Source organism: Prinia subflava, chromosome 3 (genome assembly GCF_021018805.1).
Source record: "Prinia subflava isolate CZ2003 ecotype Zambia chromosome 3, Cam_Psub_1.2, whole genome shotgun sequence".
In the NCBI taxonomy this organism is placed as follows: Eukaryota; Metazoa; Chordata; class Aves; order Passeriformes; family Cisticolidae; genus Prinia; species Prinia subflava.
In genome coordinates, this window is record NC_086249.1 from 28,706,553 (window position 1) to 28,723,796 (window position 17,244).

Consider the following 17,244-nt stretch of genomic DNA (forward strand, 5'->3'; position numbering starts at 1 on the left):
GAGCCTCGCCAGGTGCTTCTGCCTTTGGGCAGCTGTTCTTCATAGTTGTGTCACTGCAATGGAAATGCACCACTGGCCATTTCTAACCACTGCCTCTCCATGGTGGTCTCACAGAAGGATAATCCTGTGCCTTGTGGGCTGCACTGCCTTTAGGAGGAAACAGGACAGCCCATCAGATATCTCTCAACTTGATATTTTCCCCTTCTGCCCTTCCATGCTGGCTTCATTGCAGCTTTCCCTAGAAGTCTTCCATAGGCAATATGTTCCCGGTGTACCTGGGTCCTGCACAGGGGTGAGAGATGCAGGTGAGAATGATATGAGGAGCACGTCCACATCGCTCCCAAGCAGTCTTGTCCACCACAATAAGCTCGTGTGGTGCTCCTTACTCTTTGGAAGTGTAACAGCCTCCATTGGAGTTGTCCATTGTTTGGAAATAGAAAAACTGGGTTGTCTTAGAGGCTTTCAGTTACTGCTCTTTGAATTTCCAAGAACTGATGTTAGACATCCATTTGATCATGTTGGTTCTAAAAGCATTGTCCCTTTATCTGAAAGAACCACTTGGTAAAGATTTTGCTCAAAGCCCATTTTTCTAAGAGATCCTGCTTCCTCTCTTCTGTAGCATGCAGGTTTTCCAGTGGAGAAGGGTGATGTCTTGTGCAGTGCCTGGGGTGAGAAGATGAAGAGTTGTATCAAACAAAGTAGAAGTTGCTTAAAACTGTGGCTCACTGAAGGCAAAGCAGAGATGCTCCCCAGGTCTGCTGGCTTTGGGTCCCAAGGGCTTGGACCAAGTAACTTGTTTAAGATCCTGCACTACTATTTCATTTATGTCTTCCCACCACTTACAAATGAGCTTAGACTGTAGGTCTTTTCTCTCTGAACGTGGGAGTCTGTATGGGAGCTCTATTTTTTTCTCTGCTATGCAGATCAGGATGTTCTTGGAGACACTCTTCACAGAAGAAGAAGCAGCTCTGAAAGACCATGTCCCAACCTCAGCTTTGGGAGAAATATGTGACAATCTGTTCTAACAGATCAGAGAAAAGACCAGCTGTTTTGTAGCTGCTTTTTCTTCTGTCTCCTTCTCTGCAACAAGATGAGTTGGGTTTATTCACAGAATTTCCTAAACTTAGTTCAAAAAAAATTTGCTTCAACATTAACTATTTGTGAAGAAATCTGCAAAAACTTTAATACTGACTTCCCTGTGGCCTTTGTGGGCAAAAAGAAATATTCCAGCTATTAATTTTACAAAAGCTGCGTTGTTCAGTAAAAGGTATTTAAGTGAAATGCCCTATAAATATTCTGGTTTTTTTCACTCTTGGAAATGGCTCTCTCTTTATCTTGGATGCCCTGCAAGTCTATTGCATCAGACACCAACAGAAAGGTATTCAAGCATGGGTTGAAGTCTCACTTCAGTCAATAAAGTGTGGACTTGAGTACCATTGACTTTGGGGAATGTAAGCAGAGTATTAAAGTGAAACACATACTCAAGTGCATTCTTTCTTCAGGAAACCAAATCTCTAACACATGGTGTCCCTCCCATGCTGCTCTTGCTGTGTTTGAGTACAAGGTCAGGGCAGGTCTTCCTTGGTTCCCACAAACATTGCCTCTGAAATTGTGATTGAGTTAAATTACGTACTTTGGATGTGAAAACTCTTCCCTCTTGTTGCAAGTGGAAAGATCAGGAAGGAGTACTTCTTGTTTGTGGGTAACAATTTTGTTCTAGGTAGGATCACCTTCCCATCACTTTTATTTGTTAAAGAATAGGAGAAGTTAGAGAAAGTCAGCCTGACAGGACTCCATGGCCATTTGTACAAACAAATCGGTTCTGAGGCTTGTCACATTCTCAGTTGTGTGTGAACAGACTTTTTTATAGAGAGGTACAAGGTGGTGATGAATCCCTGTGCTGTTTGATGAGTTGCCTCATTTTCTTACCTAAAAAGAGTTGGAAGAGGAATTGTGTGCATTTAATTTTGAGCTTTTTGCATGATTTTCCCTTTTCTGAGCAGTGTTACCTTGTTGGGTTTAATTGCCAGGCTGGGCTGGCTCTTCCCCATGCCACATGTGTGGGTTGTTTGAGTGGGTTGGTTCCAGGAGCTACCAGGCAGAGAAAAGGCTGAATTGTTTTTTTTCTCCTCCATGGAAGAGGGAGAAGGAAATCCCAGAGCTGTTGAGAAACGCCAACACAATTTATGGCTGTTCTTCTGCTCTCCTTTAATTTTGTTCCGTGCTGATGGAGCGCTTGCTACAGCAAGTTCTTGCCTCCAGGGCAGCAGGCTGTGTGGTGATGTGCTTTGGGAAATACCAGCATACAGAGGGCCAAGCAGAGCCCTTGTGGTAACCAGCAGCATTAGGCCAGATTGTTAGCCTGTAGAAACCCACTTTTGTGCTGGCAAATTTGCTTTGCTGTGGTAGGAGCTCGCTGGAGAAAGCATCTTCTGCAGATAGTGGTTTACCAAATCCCTGAACAGCTCAGACTGAACCACATTAAAGCACCTTGCTAAGGGCATTGTTCCAATGCCTCTAAAGCACTGACAGGCTTGGGGCATTGACCACCTTTCTAGGAAACCTGCTCCAGGATTTGACCATCCACTCAGTAAAGAAACACTTTCTCATGTCTAGTCTGAATGTCCCCACTTGTTTCAGCTTTCGTGCTTGAGAACAAGCTGGAAGCAGAAAGTGGGGAAGGTAAGCTGGTTTCCCCATCATGGCTCTGCCAGGCTTTCCTTGGTGTGTGGTTTGGAGGTGCTGCCTGCCCATGGGCTGTATCTTGACAGGGTGGCTCCAGTATTATGGGAAGTGCAGGTCCAGGCTGCTGGAGCCTGGCCGCAGATTCGTACACACACAGGGGGGTGACAGCTCCAGTGTCCCTGGAGCTTTCATTCCACAAGTGCTACAGCTGGAAAATCATGCCTGAAGCTTACTGAGAGGGACCTAATTCTTCAGCAAGTGGAGGTGAGCTCACACCCTGGCTTCAAAAATCATGAATCTGTCCCACCCATGACTCTAGAGGCCAAAAAAGTGCCAGATTTAGAAAAGTATGTGGGAGTCTGTATATGTATTTTGGTTTTCCAGCCTGTCTCCACAAACAGAAGGGCCAGGCATGCAGGAACAGATACCCACATCAGTTCACCAACTCTGCAGCAATGATTTTACCAAAGCTGTGTCACTTAACATGACATTTTCTTACTAAAAGAGTTGGATTGAGCTGAACAGCAAAACTCTACCCTGGACTATTCTTCTGTCAGTCTGTTGGACTCAGGTCTTAAGATGCAAGTTCACTGCTAAGGGGTTCCTCTGCATACCCTGCCTGCAGCTTGCCAGGTTTCAAGGAGATGAAGTCAAGAAGACTGAAAACCCAAAACAATTGGTTCTGTCTGTTATAGAGAGTCTCTGTTGTATAAAGCAGTCTTCAGTCAAGGATGGAAAGGAATGGATCACAATAGTTTAAAAGCAACATGAAGCCAGAGCTGAGCCTAAAATTCTTGTGGTAGCATTCAGAGCTCAGAGATAAGTTTTGCATCAGGGACCTGTTGAATAATAAATGTTGCCTCCAAAACCTTTCTAGGAGAGAATACAGCCCACACAAGCACACCATTTCCTTTTTTTTTCTCCTCTTGGATGGCATTAAAGCAGTCACCATGGTCATAGACTAAAGGCAACCAAGCAGTTCCATCAAGTCTAGCCCACCTTGAGGTTTTTTGGGAGCTACCAGTATGGTGTCCTGGGGCATTGTGACATGGTGAGCTGCCCCACAGGGTGTTTACAGGGATCCCCACTGCAGGAGCCAGCAGCATTGCTGGACCTTCATGCCATCCTCTGCCAGGGAGATTGGTCACTGCAGAGTTGGTGACTGGTGTGGCACTGGACATGAGCATTGCCCTGACCCCTTGTGTCTTACTGGAATGGGCTGGGCAAACACTGGGATGGGACACATTCCTGCAGGGCTTTAACAGGAACTCTCTCTCCTTTCAGTTTGAAATAGAGATTCAGAGGATTTCAGAAGCTTATGAGGGTTTGGTCAAGACCACCACTAAGAGGGAGTCTCTGGACAAAGCAATGAGAAACAAACTTGAAGGAGAAATTAGGAGACTTCATGATTTCAACAGGGATCTCCGTGGTATGTTACAGTTGCTTGTGGTTTTTTTCCCCTCCAGTTGACATGGTGTTTCACTTGCAAGCTCCAGAGCAGCAGGCTTTAGAGGAGTGGCTTTATACAATATTTAGAAACACATCGTGAGAAATAAGGCATGCTCACTGGCATTAGACAAAACTGCAGTCACACCCCTGGTGGCAAAAAAACCTTCTGGCAAGGTGTTAAGAATCGATTCCAGATGGTGCCTTTGTGTTCAGCACTTGAAAGTATGGATTTGACACCACCACAGTCACAGCATCCTGTCCACTCCTGAAGAGCTGAAGAGCAAATTGTAATGTAAAACAATGCTGCACTACCCATAAATCCCCAAGGTTAGTGCCTTCACAGACCACTAGTGAGTATCAAAGGGTACTTTTTTTTAAACACTTAACATTGAGGATGTATCCTTTTGAGAAAGGAAATGGAGGATGTGCTGGGTAACTATTGCCCATCCACGTTCCCAATGGAGGGTACTTTGGTACTCACTGCTCATGCAGTGAAGTGCCTTCTGCAAACTGACTTAAAATTTTCCAATTTTTCCATGCTGGGTCACATGGTCTTTCTGAAGGCAGAACCTTCCCAGGGATAGTGGTCCTTGGCTGCAGAAAATGCCTTCTTTCCTGGGGCATCCCCAGGGATTGGTGTCATTGGGCTGGAGGCTGCCTTTCCCCAGGATGTGTTGCTGCACCAGGGGCAGCTCTTCACTGCAGGAAAGCAGCCATCCCCTTGAAAAGCTGGTTAATTCAGATTGCCAATGCCTTGTGCATTTTGAGTAGTGTGAGAGTTGATTGCCTGGGCATGTGAGCTGTGAATGGCAGAGGCTTTCCCCCAGTTTCTGCGAATCTGAGTAACACAGCTTCATGGAAGAGGTCAAAGGCTTCATCTTTTATGTATGTGTCAGCCTCCATTTTAATATCCTCCTTCAGAGAGGCTATTTATACTGCTCTGCTGGCATGCATCTTATTTTCTTGGTTGGCCTACAATTTTATATACATATATTTATACTTGAAGAATTTCCTGTTTTTTGCAGAACGACTGGAAACAGCCAATAGGCAGCTGGCCAGCAGAGACTTTGATGGGCACGAGGATAAGGCAACAGAGGGCCTTTATGCCACTCAGAGTGAGTACTGTGCTTATCTGTTTGAAAGATGCAGCTAGATACATATAAACATGCATATATATACATGGACACATATAACCGTGGTGGAGTGGAGGTGAATACTTTGCTTTTAATTGTTATTCTGCTTGTGGCTTGGTTTTACTCAGCTAATTCATCATGTACTCATGTTTAAGCTGCAGACTGGATTGTTTAGGGTAGGGTTTTTTCTCTCTGAGCACCAGAAGCAAGCAGTGGGAGTTAATGGTAACACAATTTAGCTTGTTTTTGATAAATATTTATCTGAAATTGTGAAGTCTTGCTTGCAGAGATAATCTCTAGAGGTCCATGCATTTTAGAGAAGCCAGATTGGTCTCTTTGCTGGGAAAAGCTCAGAACAAGCTCTGCTGACTAGTTTGTCAGTGCCATGGTTGGACTAACAGCAGAGGGAGCAGAGCTCAACCATGCTTTGTACAAAGGACTGAAGTGACAAAGATTTCTCAGCTTCTGTTGCTATGGAAGCATCCATTCCCAATACACAGCAGGCTCCCATAATGACTGGCCATAGTGCTGCTGATTTCCTTGCCATGCACTGACGTGTGTGTGACCATCCAACCTGAGCAGCTGGATGCTGTGTGGCAGTGTGTGGCTTCTTTTGTATCCTAAGCATCTTCAGCATGCTTCCAGAATGGCTTGGCCACCTGGAAGCTGTGCAGTATCTTGTGTGCTTAAATCCCAGCTCATTGCTGTGTACAGCTCATCCTTTTGTTTAATTGCACCACGAGCCTCCTTGGAAAATGAGCTGCAACTGCATCCACCTCCATTAGCATTGCAGAGCTTGCTACTGCTCCGTATGCCTCACCACCAGCCCTGTCATGCCCAGCAGCTGCTCCAAATGCTGGAGAGCCTTCTCCTGGCTTGCAGCAGCAGCAGTGATGCCAGCATGGCGGATTGTTTGGTATGTGTGTGCACAAACCAGAAAATAATCCGGTGATCCTTCCCGTGACGTGTTAGCTTTGCCATATTAGCAAATGACATAAAGGTGTGTAGATACTGCTAGAAATCCAGTGGGATGATCTCTCAAAGAAATGGCATTGATGTATAAATCTTGTCATCCTCGGGAAGAGTTCAAATGGGATAAGCTGCTCAGTGGAAGTTGGAGACTGGGATCTGCTCTCTTTGTGTAGAGACAGCCTGGCAGTGTTGCTATATGCTATTAGCTACAAGGAGGAGTTAAATCCCCAGAATGGACTCAAACTGAGTTCTTTTCCAGTACATAAACATGCTCTGTGCTTCCACTGATAAATATCTAGCAGTGAAACTTCATGCTATGCACTCAGCATATTGCTGCAATCAATTCACAGCTTACAAACAAATATAGCTTTTCGAATTCTATCACATAAGAAGGTCTGGATGCTTGGAGTGTCTCCTGGGTAGGCCAGAGAGCTAAATGTTACTAAAGCAATGCAGAGTGCTTCCAAGAATAGAAAAATGGGCACATGTAAAGCAGGTCCTCTTCAGTCATGTTCTTTGGGCTGCTGGGACACGCACAGTACTGACCTCGGTATTAGGGTGTCTGCCTAGAACACCCCTCTCAGAGCCCATAAAAGGTTCTGCTTGGAAATCCTCTGTTGCTGACTGTATTTATACACTGATGTTTGTGTTTCTGAGTCTCCCACAGTGTCAGACTGTGACTGGGGTTCGGTTGTAGCTCACTTCTGACCTGGGGTTTTTGCAGGCACACTTTGTACCTTCCTGATGTCTTTTTATAGGATGCACAGGCAGAAAACTGCAAAGAAGGAAACAGAGTTTTAGCTGCATTATATACACTGAGATTGAAATAGTCATTTTTAGAAGAAGAGAAAAAAGTTTGTTGTAAAAGTGATGTTTTGTCTTTTTTTTTCTAAGAGTAGCAGGTTATTAAGTAAATGCAGATTAGCAAATGTAAATCTTAATTTTTATTACGAAAACAAAAGCAGATTTCTAGTTCCTATGTTTGTGGAAGACAGCCGGGAAACATGACCCAAGCTGAATAAGAAGACTCCAACATCAGCATTTAGTTTCCTAAAAGTTGGCATTTTTAAGCCACTCTGGTGATGAGCTGAAGAAAGAAAGATAAGATTCTTGAGGCTGGTAATAGTGCATACCAATTTTTCTATGGTAAAACTCCAGTAATGGGAAAAACTCCCTGAAAAATCTGGCAAGGCAGGATGTTCAAGGATCATTTCTCAGTTCCTCACACAGCTTTTCATTAGCAGTGCAACAGTGCAGAGCAGTCATGTGCTCTGAGATGGAGACTGCAGGCGACAAAAAAATCTTATTCTTTGCAATAATAATAGACAAAGCCAGGCCACATGCTCTAAGTATTGAGTGCTAGGCATTTGTGCCTAGGAGAAATGCTACTGTTCTATCAGGGGGTGGAAAATACTCACACGTATTAGTTTCAAGATAATTGTGTGATGTTTTGTCAGGGAAAAGGGTTTTTTGAAGGAAAGCCATGAAGCAGCAACTGATGAAGGCATGTGGGCCCATACAGGCAAGAGAAGAGACACTTAGGAGGAGGCAGGAAGATTGAGAATGGTTTCAAGGGCATAGGCTGAGAGAAGGCTTACACAATATGTTTTGGTGGAGTGTGTGAATTTTATGTGATTTAGAGATTTCTGAACTATGGGAGCACTGTTTTTTCAGGTGTCTGAGACAGATTGAGGTCTGTGCACATTCACATGGCTCTGCATCTGTTAGTGGGGATGTGTGGACAGTTTTAGCAGTTTGTTGATGGAGCCTTACGCTTTGTGGGAGTGTTCAGTTCATGTGCCATGAACTTGTGCATATATCTCTGTCCCAAATATCCCAGGCAAAGAAATGTTCCCATTTCCAGACCGGAAATAATCAGGAAATAATCTGCATTGCTGCTCCAGGCCTCCCTTGGCCCAGCTTTGTCAGCATCAAACCACAGCTGCAGAGGACTGAGGCTTGGACAGATGGACAAATGGACAGTAGCTCTGCTGCTCCTCTGGAGGGAAACCTCAATGTCTGGGCATGGCAACCTGGCCCTATTTAATGTGTAGAGAATTTAGTAAAGCTGTGGAAAACTTTCTCCTGTTTGGCTGCTTGGTGTAAATACTGATTCATTTATTTTGCTTATTATTTTGCTTATTATTATGGGGTGGATACCAGCTGCTGAAAGGTCTTCGGAGCAGGCAACAAGGTCCTGGCCTCATTTCAGATTCCTTCTGACAGTCTGGGGAGAGAGGGTCCATCCCTTTCTTGATCCCCTGTCTCACAGCCATGGCTGCTTGGGAGGGTTGGGCCACTGGAGCTGGCTGGGACACAGCTTGATGTAGGTGAGCAGAAGAGGTGACTCTTGTGCCCTGTCCTGCTCCACCAGCTGGCCCGAGGGTGCCTGGCAGCAGCTGCCATGGCGTATGCCTGTGACCAGGGACAGCGGATGGCAGAGCTCCGCCACACACTCGCCATGTCAGGAGCTGCAAGACTGATGAGAGGCTAAATTCCCTCAGGTTTCACTGAGGAGAGGCATGGGCGCTGGAAAGCATCTGTGGAATTGACAGCTGGGAGTGAAGAACCACCACTGGCAAATGAAAACCTGCATAAGAGAAATTATTGGAAGTGCTGCAAGGGATGTGGTATGGAAGCCACTCTTGTTTAATTGTCTAATTAGTCTCTGGCTGCTGTAATTTGATATATTTTCTTCTGCCAACAGTGGTCATTTTGTAGTAGCAAGGTCTGTCTGTAAAATATGTCCCTGTTGACATTGCAACATCAGAGAAAGGCAAAAATCAGCTTGGGATGTACTGAGATGGTCTTTAAATTGGTCAAATAAGTTGATACTTGGATGTAATGTGTGCTAAGGTAGGAGTCACATCTGAGTTACACTAAATCTGTGTCATCTCATGCCTGTATCTTTTTGTCTAAAAATTCCATTTCAAAGCAGATTCAACACTTGTCTACTTTTGATTCACTTGCCCAGCCTGACAAGTCAGAAAGCTGTTTGAGAAGTACTGAAGCAGCCTCCTTGCTTTATCCCCTTTCTTCTATCCAGCCAGAGTACAGGTGTAATATCCATAGTGTGGGGAAGTACAACAGTCAGAGGCAGTCTGTAGAAAGCTGTGAGATTACAACTGTGAGCTGCAACAGTGAAGCTTTTGGGGAACTGTTCTGTAATGGGGTGTGGCAGTGACCCACTGGAACATAAAAATAGTTATTAATTTGAGTCATTTAGTTAAAAAGGTGTATGCAAGGGTAGTGGAGTAAAACTGTTTTTAGACTTTAAGGATACTTTGCTTGCACTTGAAGAGAATTTAAGGTGTATTTGACTAAGTCTTCTTCACTAAAAATTAATGCAAGTAAAGTATTTATGAAATATAGCTCCAGGATTTTACAGGATGAAACTGACATAGAGAAGTATTGAAAGCTGCTCAGGAAATTTTTCTTACAAGCCTTCTAACAGTGATTATTTTGTGAATTTGTGTATAATTTGTCCTCTCTTGGTGGGATAGAAAGCACAATGCAACAAGATAGGCTGAGGGCTTCAAGTTCTGTGAATGGAAGTTGAAACTGAAGATCTCAAATCCCGTTTTGCTGTCTTATCCCCACGTGTAACGTGAAACACGGGTTTCAAATCCAGAGCAGAGCGTGTGTCGTCCCAGCATGAGGTGGCGGAGTGCAGGGCTGAAATAGCGTTCATCTTTCAGCTTCCTCACCCTCTAATGACATTAGCTCCCTGACAATTTGCTTAGATTCACACGTTTCTGCAATAGATATTAATGTTCCTTCTGCCTAATCTGATTGAAGTAAATATTTTTGCATTGAAGGAAGAGGTCTGCATGGCTAATATAAAATCCCTTGCTAAAAAGGGAAGAAGAGGCCACCATCATACCAAAATGGCTCATGGTGGCAGTCGGAGTGTGGTGTCCACAGCACTCACTGGGCTTTGCTTGTGGACTTTGCAGTGACCAGCATGATGGTGTTGCTACCAGGATTTTTTATGAGGTGCTGAGTTCCTCCTTTTAGGATAAATGAGAAGACAGCTGGGTGGGTTTGGGCTCACCTTGTCCCCTTTTGCCTTGTTCTACATGGCTCAGCTTGTGTACATCTCACCTCGCTGCAGGCACCTGCTGATTGTGTGTGAATTAAATCTGTTCTCATCCCACCTGACATTAAGGAAGAATGTGGCCCTGAAATGGAATGGCTTTGGCCATGTGAAGTTTTCTGACCCTGCTTGGGAGAAGGTGGATGGTTGGGCTTCCAGCTTGAGTGGTCACATTTGGGTGGCATGGGCTGGATGTTTGGGACAGATTTCCCATGTTTCAGTCTTTTTGAAGCAACTTCTCCCTTCAGTTAAAAAATAATAAATTATGTAATGCTATGTTTTAAAAATAAAAAATCAAAACAACATTTAATTCATGCCAAATAAATTTTTGGAGGAGATTTTCCTTCCTGGAGACATTCCAAGTATTTATTTTTGTTGACATTCAGAACGAAGGCCAGATTTTGAAATTTCAGATGTCACTGAATGAAACCTTGATCCTCTGCTCACTCCAGTCATTAACTGTTTGTGTTCTGACATCGGGGATCCAGTGATTGGCCTGTGACACTTGTGTTCCCACAAATGGCTTCTCAGCACTGTCAGGGCAGAAGCAGATGGAGCCAAGCATTTCTCCAGGCAGCTTGCCAGCAAAGTCAGTGGTGGGCCTGCAATTTGTTGCTGAAGGCAAAGATGAGAGCAACGCTGACTGAATTTAGCCAGTTGTTTATTTTTTTAATGTTGTTTTAAATCTTACCCAAAAAAGGGATGATTTTTCAGCACAGAGGTTGTCTACGTGCTTTAGTCTTGCATGTGATGCTTAACAGAAGGGGAACACTGGTCACAGGATGCTTAAGTCCTGCAGGTCTGGAGGTCACCCAGGGCCCCTGAAAAGGCTCCCACAGCCTCCCTTTTCTCTGCATGGTCAGAGAAAGCATGTACAGAGGCTTCCTAGCTTATTCTTCGTTACCATTTTCCCCTCTTTCCATTTTCAGGCTGTCCAGAACAGATTTGTGTTTACTATTTGGCTGCTTCAAATTTTCTGTATGTTATGATCTCTATCCTAGCAAATAAAAAGCACAAGCCACAGCACAGCCCACATCTATGGGGCTGAGGTTTCTTGCCCATTACAGAGGGCAGCAGCATTGAAGCTGGCAGCTGTGAGCAGCTCTTGATGTAGGGTGTGGTGTAAAAAAGGAGTAGTTGGTGCAAGCCAAACTTTTGCTGGGGGATGTGCTAACAATTCAGCAGAATGGAAAGCTGTGAGGCAGTGCTGGGGGCCACAAGCTCTGCTAGAGCAGATGCAGCCCAAGCTGCCACTGCTATCTGCTGCTGGTGTAAGGCTGGGAACTGAGAGGCTGAGCCCTGGCAGTAGAAGCTCCTTGCCCGCTGTGTCTCAGCCCTGTGTTGTAAAGGCCTTACTCACTGCTGCTTTTCATAATTTTTGTTTTTCTAGGGAGGTGACAGCTTACCTCTGGTGTGTGGCCTGGGGCCAGTGAGCCATCCTCATAGAGTGGCTCTTGTTCTTGTCTTTCTTTCAGACAAAGAGCACTTGAAGGAGAAGGAGAAGTTGGAGATGGAGCTGGCAGCTGTGCGTTCAGCCAATGAGGACCAGCGGAGGCACATTGAAATCCTTGACCAGGCCCTAAACAATGCACAGGCCAAGGTTATCAAGCTGGAAGAGGAGGTGAGGCATGGACAATATTTCTGTGCTCTGAGGGTAGACATGGATCATGGTTAGACCTTTTTCCATCCAAGTCCTGGTTCTCTTCTGTCCACAGGCTCTTCCTGTTTTCCTTGCACTTGCCTTTTTATAGAGAAAATGTGTGGTTACACAATACTGAGCAAAACAAGCAAGCAGAGGAGACCATAGATGTGTCTAGAACAAAGCCTTCAAAGTGTAACCAGGAACAAAATCAAATTCAACTCAGCTGGTGGCTGAGGTAGTGGTAGGATTTAAAAGAAAAATTGAATAAAAATTAACTACTTACTGGCCTGGGGCTGTGATAGAGACTTGTGGAGTTAGTGCATCCCATTTCTCACCCAAGAATACCAGGAAGCTTTTGAGATGCACACAGCAGCATGGCAGTGCAGGGCTTGGTGTCTTCACCTCTTAAAATATCTGGCTGATCTGGCTGGAAGCAGACTGACTGACCAGGATGTAGAGCTACAGGTTTTATTTGAGAGCTGAAGAGAACCTATCATTCTGTGAGACCCAGGAAGTGCCAAGCTCCCAAGATGTCTTTAAGCAGTAACCATATAAGCCTGATAGTGGAGATAAGTATTCAGATAGGAAGAGAAATCCTAGGCACAGGGCTCTTCAAACGGTCAGACAGAACAGTACCTAGTAGTTGGAAGCTGAAACTAGACAAATTCAAAGCAGAAATAATGCTCAGTTTTAACTATAACTAAGAGTGACATTATTAGTTCTTCATTACTGGTGAAGACTGTCTCAATTTATTGTATTCCTTAAGGACCTTCAAATCAGGACGTGTGGATCTAGTAACTATTGGAAAGTCCATGCATTCTAGCAGATTGGGCAAAACTGTCAAAACAGACCTTTTGACCTTCTAGACCCCTAAAATCTCTGTCCCTTGGACAAACAGAGGGATGTTTTATGGGAAGTAAAAGGAACATGATCTTTGCTACCCAAGTGGCCAGGTCATTGGTGACAGGAAGGCTGTTGATGAACTTCTGCCCTAGCAGATTTGGTAGAGGTTCATGCTCTGGCACAGACTGTTGGTATGATCTTGGGCTGCTCTGTTCCCCCTGAAGGGAGCCTCATGTTCCACCTGCGCCCTCCCCAGGGCTGGCCAGGGGAGCAGGGGATGCAAAGGGTCTTGTGGGGAGCAGAGAAAGCCTTTCCCAAATACCTGCAATTAACTTAAGTGCCATTCATTGTCTTGGAAAGATGGAGAATTGACCTCTGTGGTTTTTGAATGGTTTTTATTGACGATAAAATGACAATGACAGACTCCCTGTTAGGCTGACCAATGGTTACTTAGAGTCTGGAAGATTTTAAAGTACTATATGTGAGCGCTGAAGGCATTGCTGGTTTTTACCTGACCATTGGCCCATTCTGACTCCCTATTTAGAAACATTTTAAAAACTCCATTTCCTTGGATGGATGCTCTCAGCAGCAAGAAGAGGATCACATTAAGTTTAACTGCTTTTTTGTTAGTTAGACTAAAGCCTGCTCACCATCCAGGTGTATTTTGGGCAGTTCCTCTGGGGTAGCTGCAGGAGCCAGCATATCTTTAGTCTGTACATAATTCACTTGACACTCTTTGGCTGAAAGGCAACCTGAGGTTTTCTATTTGCATTTCATTACAAAGGGCTGAATAAAGGAGCGTTTTAGGTGGCAATGCCTGCTTCTACAGTCATGGCATCATGCAGGGGATGGGAAGAAATGGTGTTTAGCTTGTGTCTGGTCCACAGACTGAGTGTGATACTGGTGGGTAACAGTGACTTGCTGAGTAGAGACTAGTGAAGGCAGAAGCACATTCAATGATTTCCAGGCAGGTGGTTCAAGAACCTCCCTTGTGCCTGCTGTGTTGTAGTAAATATGTTTGCAGCCTTAGGGCTCTAACAGCTTGGCAGTAGTCAGTTTTTAGTCTTGTCATCCAACAGAAATGTGCCTCTGCTGGATCCTGAATTGTGGCCTGGTAGAGCTGAGGAAAGGTTAGATGTTCTGCTCTAGAGAGCTCCTAACCTACAAGGCATGGCAGATGTTATGGAGGTGGTAAATTCCTGCCTGGGACACTGTAGGTGTTACAGAGGTGGTAATCTCCTGCCTTGGGCATGGTAGATCTCAGAGGTGACATAAATGAAAGTGATGCTGTGGTATTTGCCATAGTATATCAGAGTTCTCAGCCTGACAAACCCATGTTGATGTGATACCTTTTAACTTCTTTTTTCATTCTAAGGGCAGTTCAAATGAATTTTAGCCCAGCTGCTGTGTTTTAATTGTTCCAGGCAGTGTCAGGTAGCTTGGCTGAAGTTAATCTGAGGCTGCCAGCATGTGCCCAAGCTCCAGCACTCACCTTTCCCTTTTGTCCTGTTTCATGGCTGAATCAGAGCACCTTTTCAACAGTCTCCAGTGTTTCTGGATCTTAATTAGACTCATGCAGAAGATAAACTGCAGTGTTAAACCTTCATTTTAAACCAGGGATTTTTACTATAATTTGGAATATATTGAGGAAAACACAAATTCAGTCAAATCAAAATGACTGTTGTTATTGTTAACAGAACTCTAGCTCATGCACTGCTTTGTAAATCTGCCCAGACTTCCTCTACCACCAGCATGTAATTAAAAGCATTTTAAATCAAGCCTTGAGAAATAAGCAGTAGCTACTAAGTTGAATTAACATAAGATAGTGTTCCATGTAAATCTGCATTATCCTGCGTGCCTGCTAGTAGAAGGATTTAATTCAAAATGTGTAGGGGGTATTATCACCACATGTCATTTAGCAGACTGCTGCTGGAATCATGTGTCTGTTTCATGCTTTGAATAGAAAACTCAATAATTGGAGAGGGCTCAGAAAGCAGCTGTACAATTTATTTGGGTTCAGAAGCTGTTCTTTGCTGGGAAGAATTAAAGTGAAAAGTTGTCTGAGCTTCGGTCTGTGCACTTGAACATGAGTCACTGAATGGGTAAGATTAGGAGGGACCATAGTGGGGTCATCTGGTCCAACCTCCCTGTTCAAGCAGGGTCATCCCAGAGCACATGGCACAGGGTTGTGTCCAGATGGTTCTTGAATATCTGCAGTGAGGAGACTCCACACCCTCTCTGGTCAATCTGTTCCAGTGCTATGCTGCCTACATAGTGAAGAACCTCCAGGTCCTTCTCTGCAGAGCTGCTTTCCAGCAGGTCAGCCCCCACCCTGTACTGGAGTATGGGGTTATTTCTCCCCAGGTGCAGGGCTCTGCATTTGCCCCTGTTGAATTTCAGATGATTCCTCTCTGCCCATCTCTCCAGCCTGTCAAGGTCCATCTGGAGGGCTGCACAGCCCTCTGGGGTATCAGCAACTCTTCCCAGCTTTGTGTCTGCAGGGAACTTGGTGACGAGGCAAGTCATTGATTAATAGGTTTAACAATGCTGGGCCCAATATTGAACTTTGAGGGGGACACCACTGGTAACAAGCCTCCAATCAGACCCTGTGCCACCCTCTGGGATCTGCTGTTCAGCCAGTTCTCAGTCCTCCTCGCTGTCCACTCATCCATGGTTCCTGAGTTCACCCATCAGGATGTTGTGAGAGACAGTATGGAAAGCCTTGCTGATGTCAAAGTAGACAACATCCACTGCTCTCCCTTCATCCATCCAGGGATCGGTGAAGAAGGGATTGCTGTCAGAGAGATTAAACATTGCTATTTAACATAAGAGGAAATAATGAGATGCAGTGTTTAGAGGCTGAAGCTGAGCAAATCAGGCTGAAAATAGAGAGTTAAGAGTAATTAACACTGAGACAATCTACTTAGAGTGATAGTGGATTCTCCATATCTTACCGTATTTCATTCAAATCTCATATCTATCGAATTCAGTTGTTCAAACTGGAGTTACATTTCTAGCACAGATATTTTTCCAAGACCCACTTGTCTTTAGTCAGATTTATTTGCTTGGATAGTCCCTTTTAGCCTTAGCTCTTCTTCATCTTTGTTTTCCTAATCCCCAGGACAAGGACAGTGTTCAGGCAAGTTTGCTGATCTCGTGAAGAAGTGAATTGTTTAATTAAATGCTTCTTGCTCTAGTAGATCACAGTTTGGAAACAGAACAAGAAGTAATTTGCTTAAATTGCATAAGAGAAAGCCAGATTAGGCATTAGGGTAAAAGTTTTCTGGCAGTAAAGGAGAATAAACTGTGAAGTAGTTTGCAGGGATAGGCTGTGTAATTCCTACCCCTGGGTGATTTTGTAAACAGCTTATACAAATGTGTGCCAGGTTTTATGTTGATCCTACGATGCAGCAGGTAAATGGATTGATACCTCTCCAGTTGCCATCCAGTTTTGGAGTTGTTTGGAGTCTGTGAGGTGGTGGAGCTTAATGTTGCATCTCTGGTTGTAGTCATGTCTCCCTTATGGACCCATGCTTCACTGGCAACCCAAATTAATTTGAATTACGATGTTTTATACTTTGTGTTTTAAATGCATTGATGATTTTTTTTATGAATCTACATGCAGAATAGAAAAGTCAGAATTGGCTCGAGAACCCCCCTATAAACTTATGAATGTGAGAACTGTCTTGTTGCATATCTCCCACAAAATTTTTTTGAAGGTGGTGGGCATGTGAGCATTGCCTCACCCACAAGGGCAGAGGTGTGTGAGTGTGAACCCTGGGGTCTAGAGGGCTGCTCCAAAGGCAAGTTGTGGCTGCTATGATACAGATGGACCCTGCAGCATTTGGCAGGACATGGGAGAGCAGATGAGATCTGCTGCCAAAGAGAGACCCTGGGGGAGCTTCGTAACCCTTTCTGTCCATGCTGGTGTGGCTGGAGGTGACACAAACACCTTCCTACTGCCAAAATAGCACATTCAGTAAGAAGCCGCTGTTCTGTGGGTGTTGCCAAGTCGTGAGCTCCTGAGGAATGCAGTCCTCATGCTGCTGCCAGAGGCTAGTGGGGATTATAATCTCATTAATTTTCAGGGAAAGCCCTGGGAGCTGTTAGCATTAGCCTAGATTGCTGCAGGGCTAAGGAGGTCACTCTGCTAGTTGTTGGTGCCAGGCATTAGGGAGGTTTGTTTAGACCAAGCTATGCTTTTGCTGTAAGCAAGCCTGTATTTCACTTCACCTGTAAAATGGATGGATTTCAGGTGACAGAAGAGGAATTCATACTCCTTTTGGGGTATGCTGCTTGAGCAATCTCTGGCTGTAAAACCCTGCATTGCAAAATCCTTGTGTCAAGTTCAGCGCTTCAGTAATTGCATTATAGATGTAAAGAAGGCCTGGCTTTAGCTGCCAGGACATCTCATCTACAGAGCA

At 44.5% G+C, this 17,244-nt stretch overlaps 1 protein-coding gene across 2 annotated transcripts in view; it reads left to right on the forward strand.

The window, feature by feature from the left end:
- Nucleotides 1-17,244, forward strand: part of AMOTL1 (angiomotin like 1) — a 54,618-nt gene that overhangs the window by 25,250 nt on the left and 12,124 nt on the right. For both annotated transcript variants that reach the window (XM_063394509.1, XM_063394510.1), the window contains exons 5-7: nt 3,970-4,114; nt 5,160-5,249; nt 11,811-11,956. In XM_063394509.1, the coding sequence (XP_063250579.1) occupies nt 3,970-4,114; nt 5,160-5,249; nt 11,811-11,956 (381 nt within the window). The remainder of the gene's footprint in view (nt 1-3,969; nt 4,115-5,159; nt 5,250-11,810; nt 11,957-17,244) is intronic.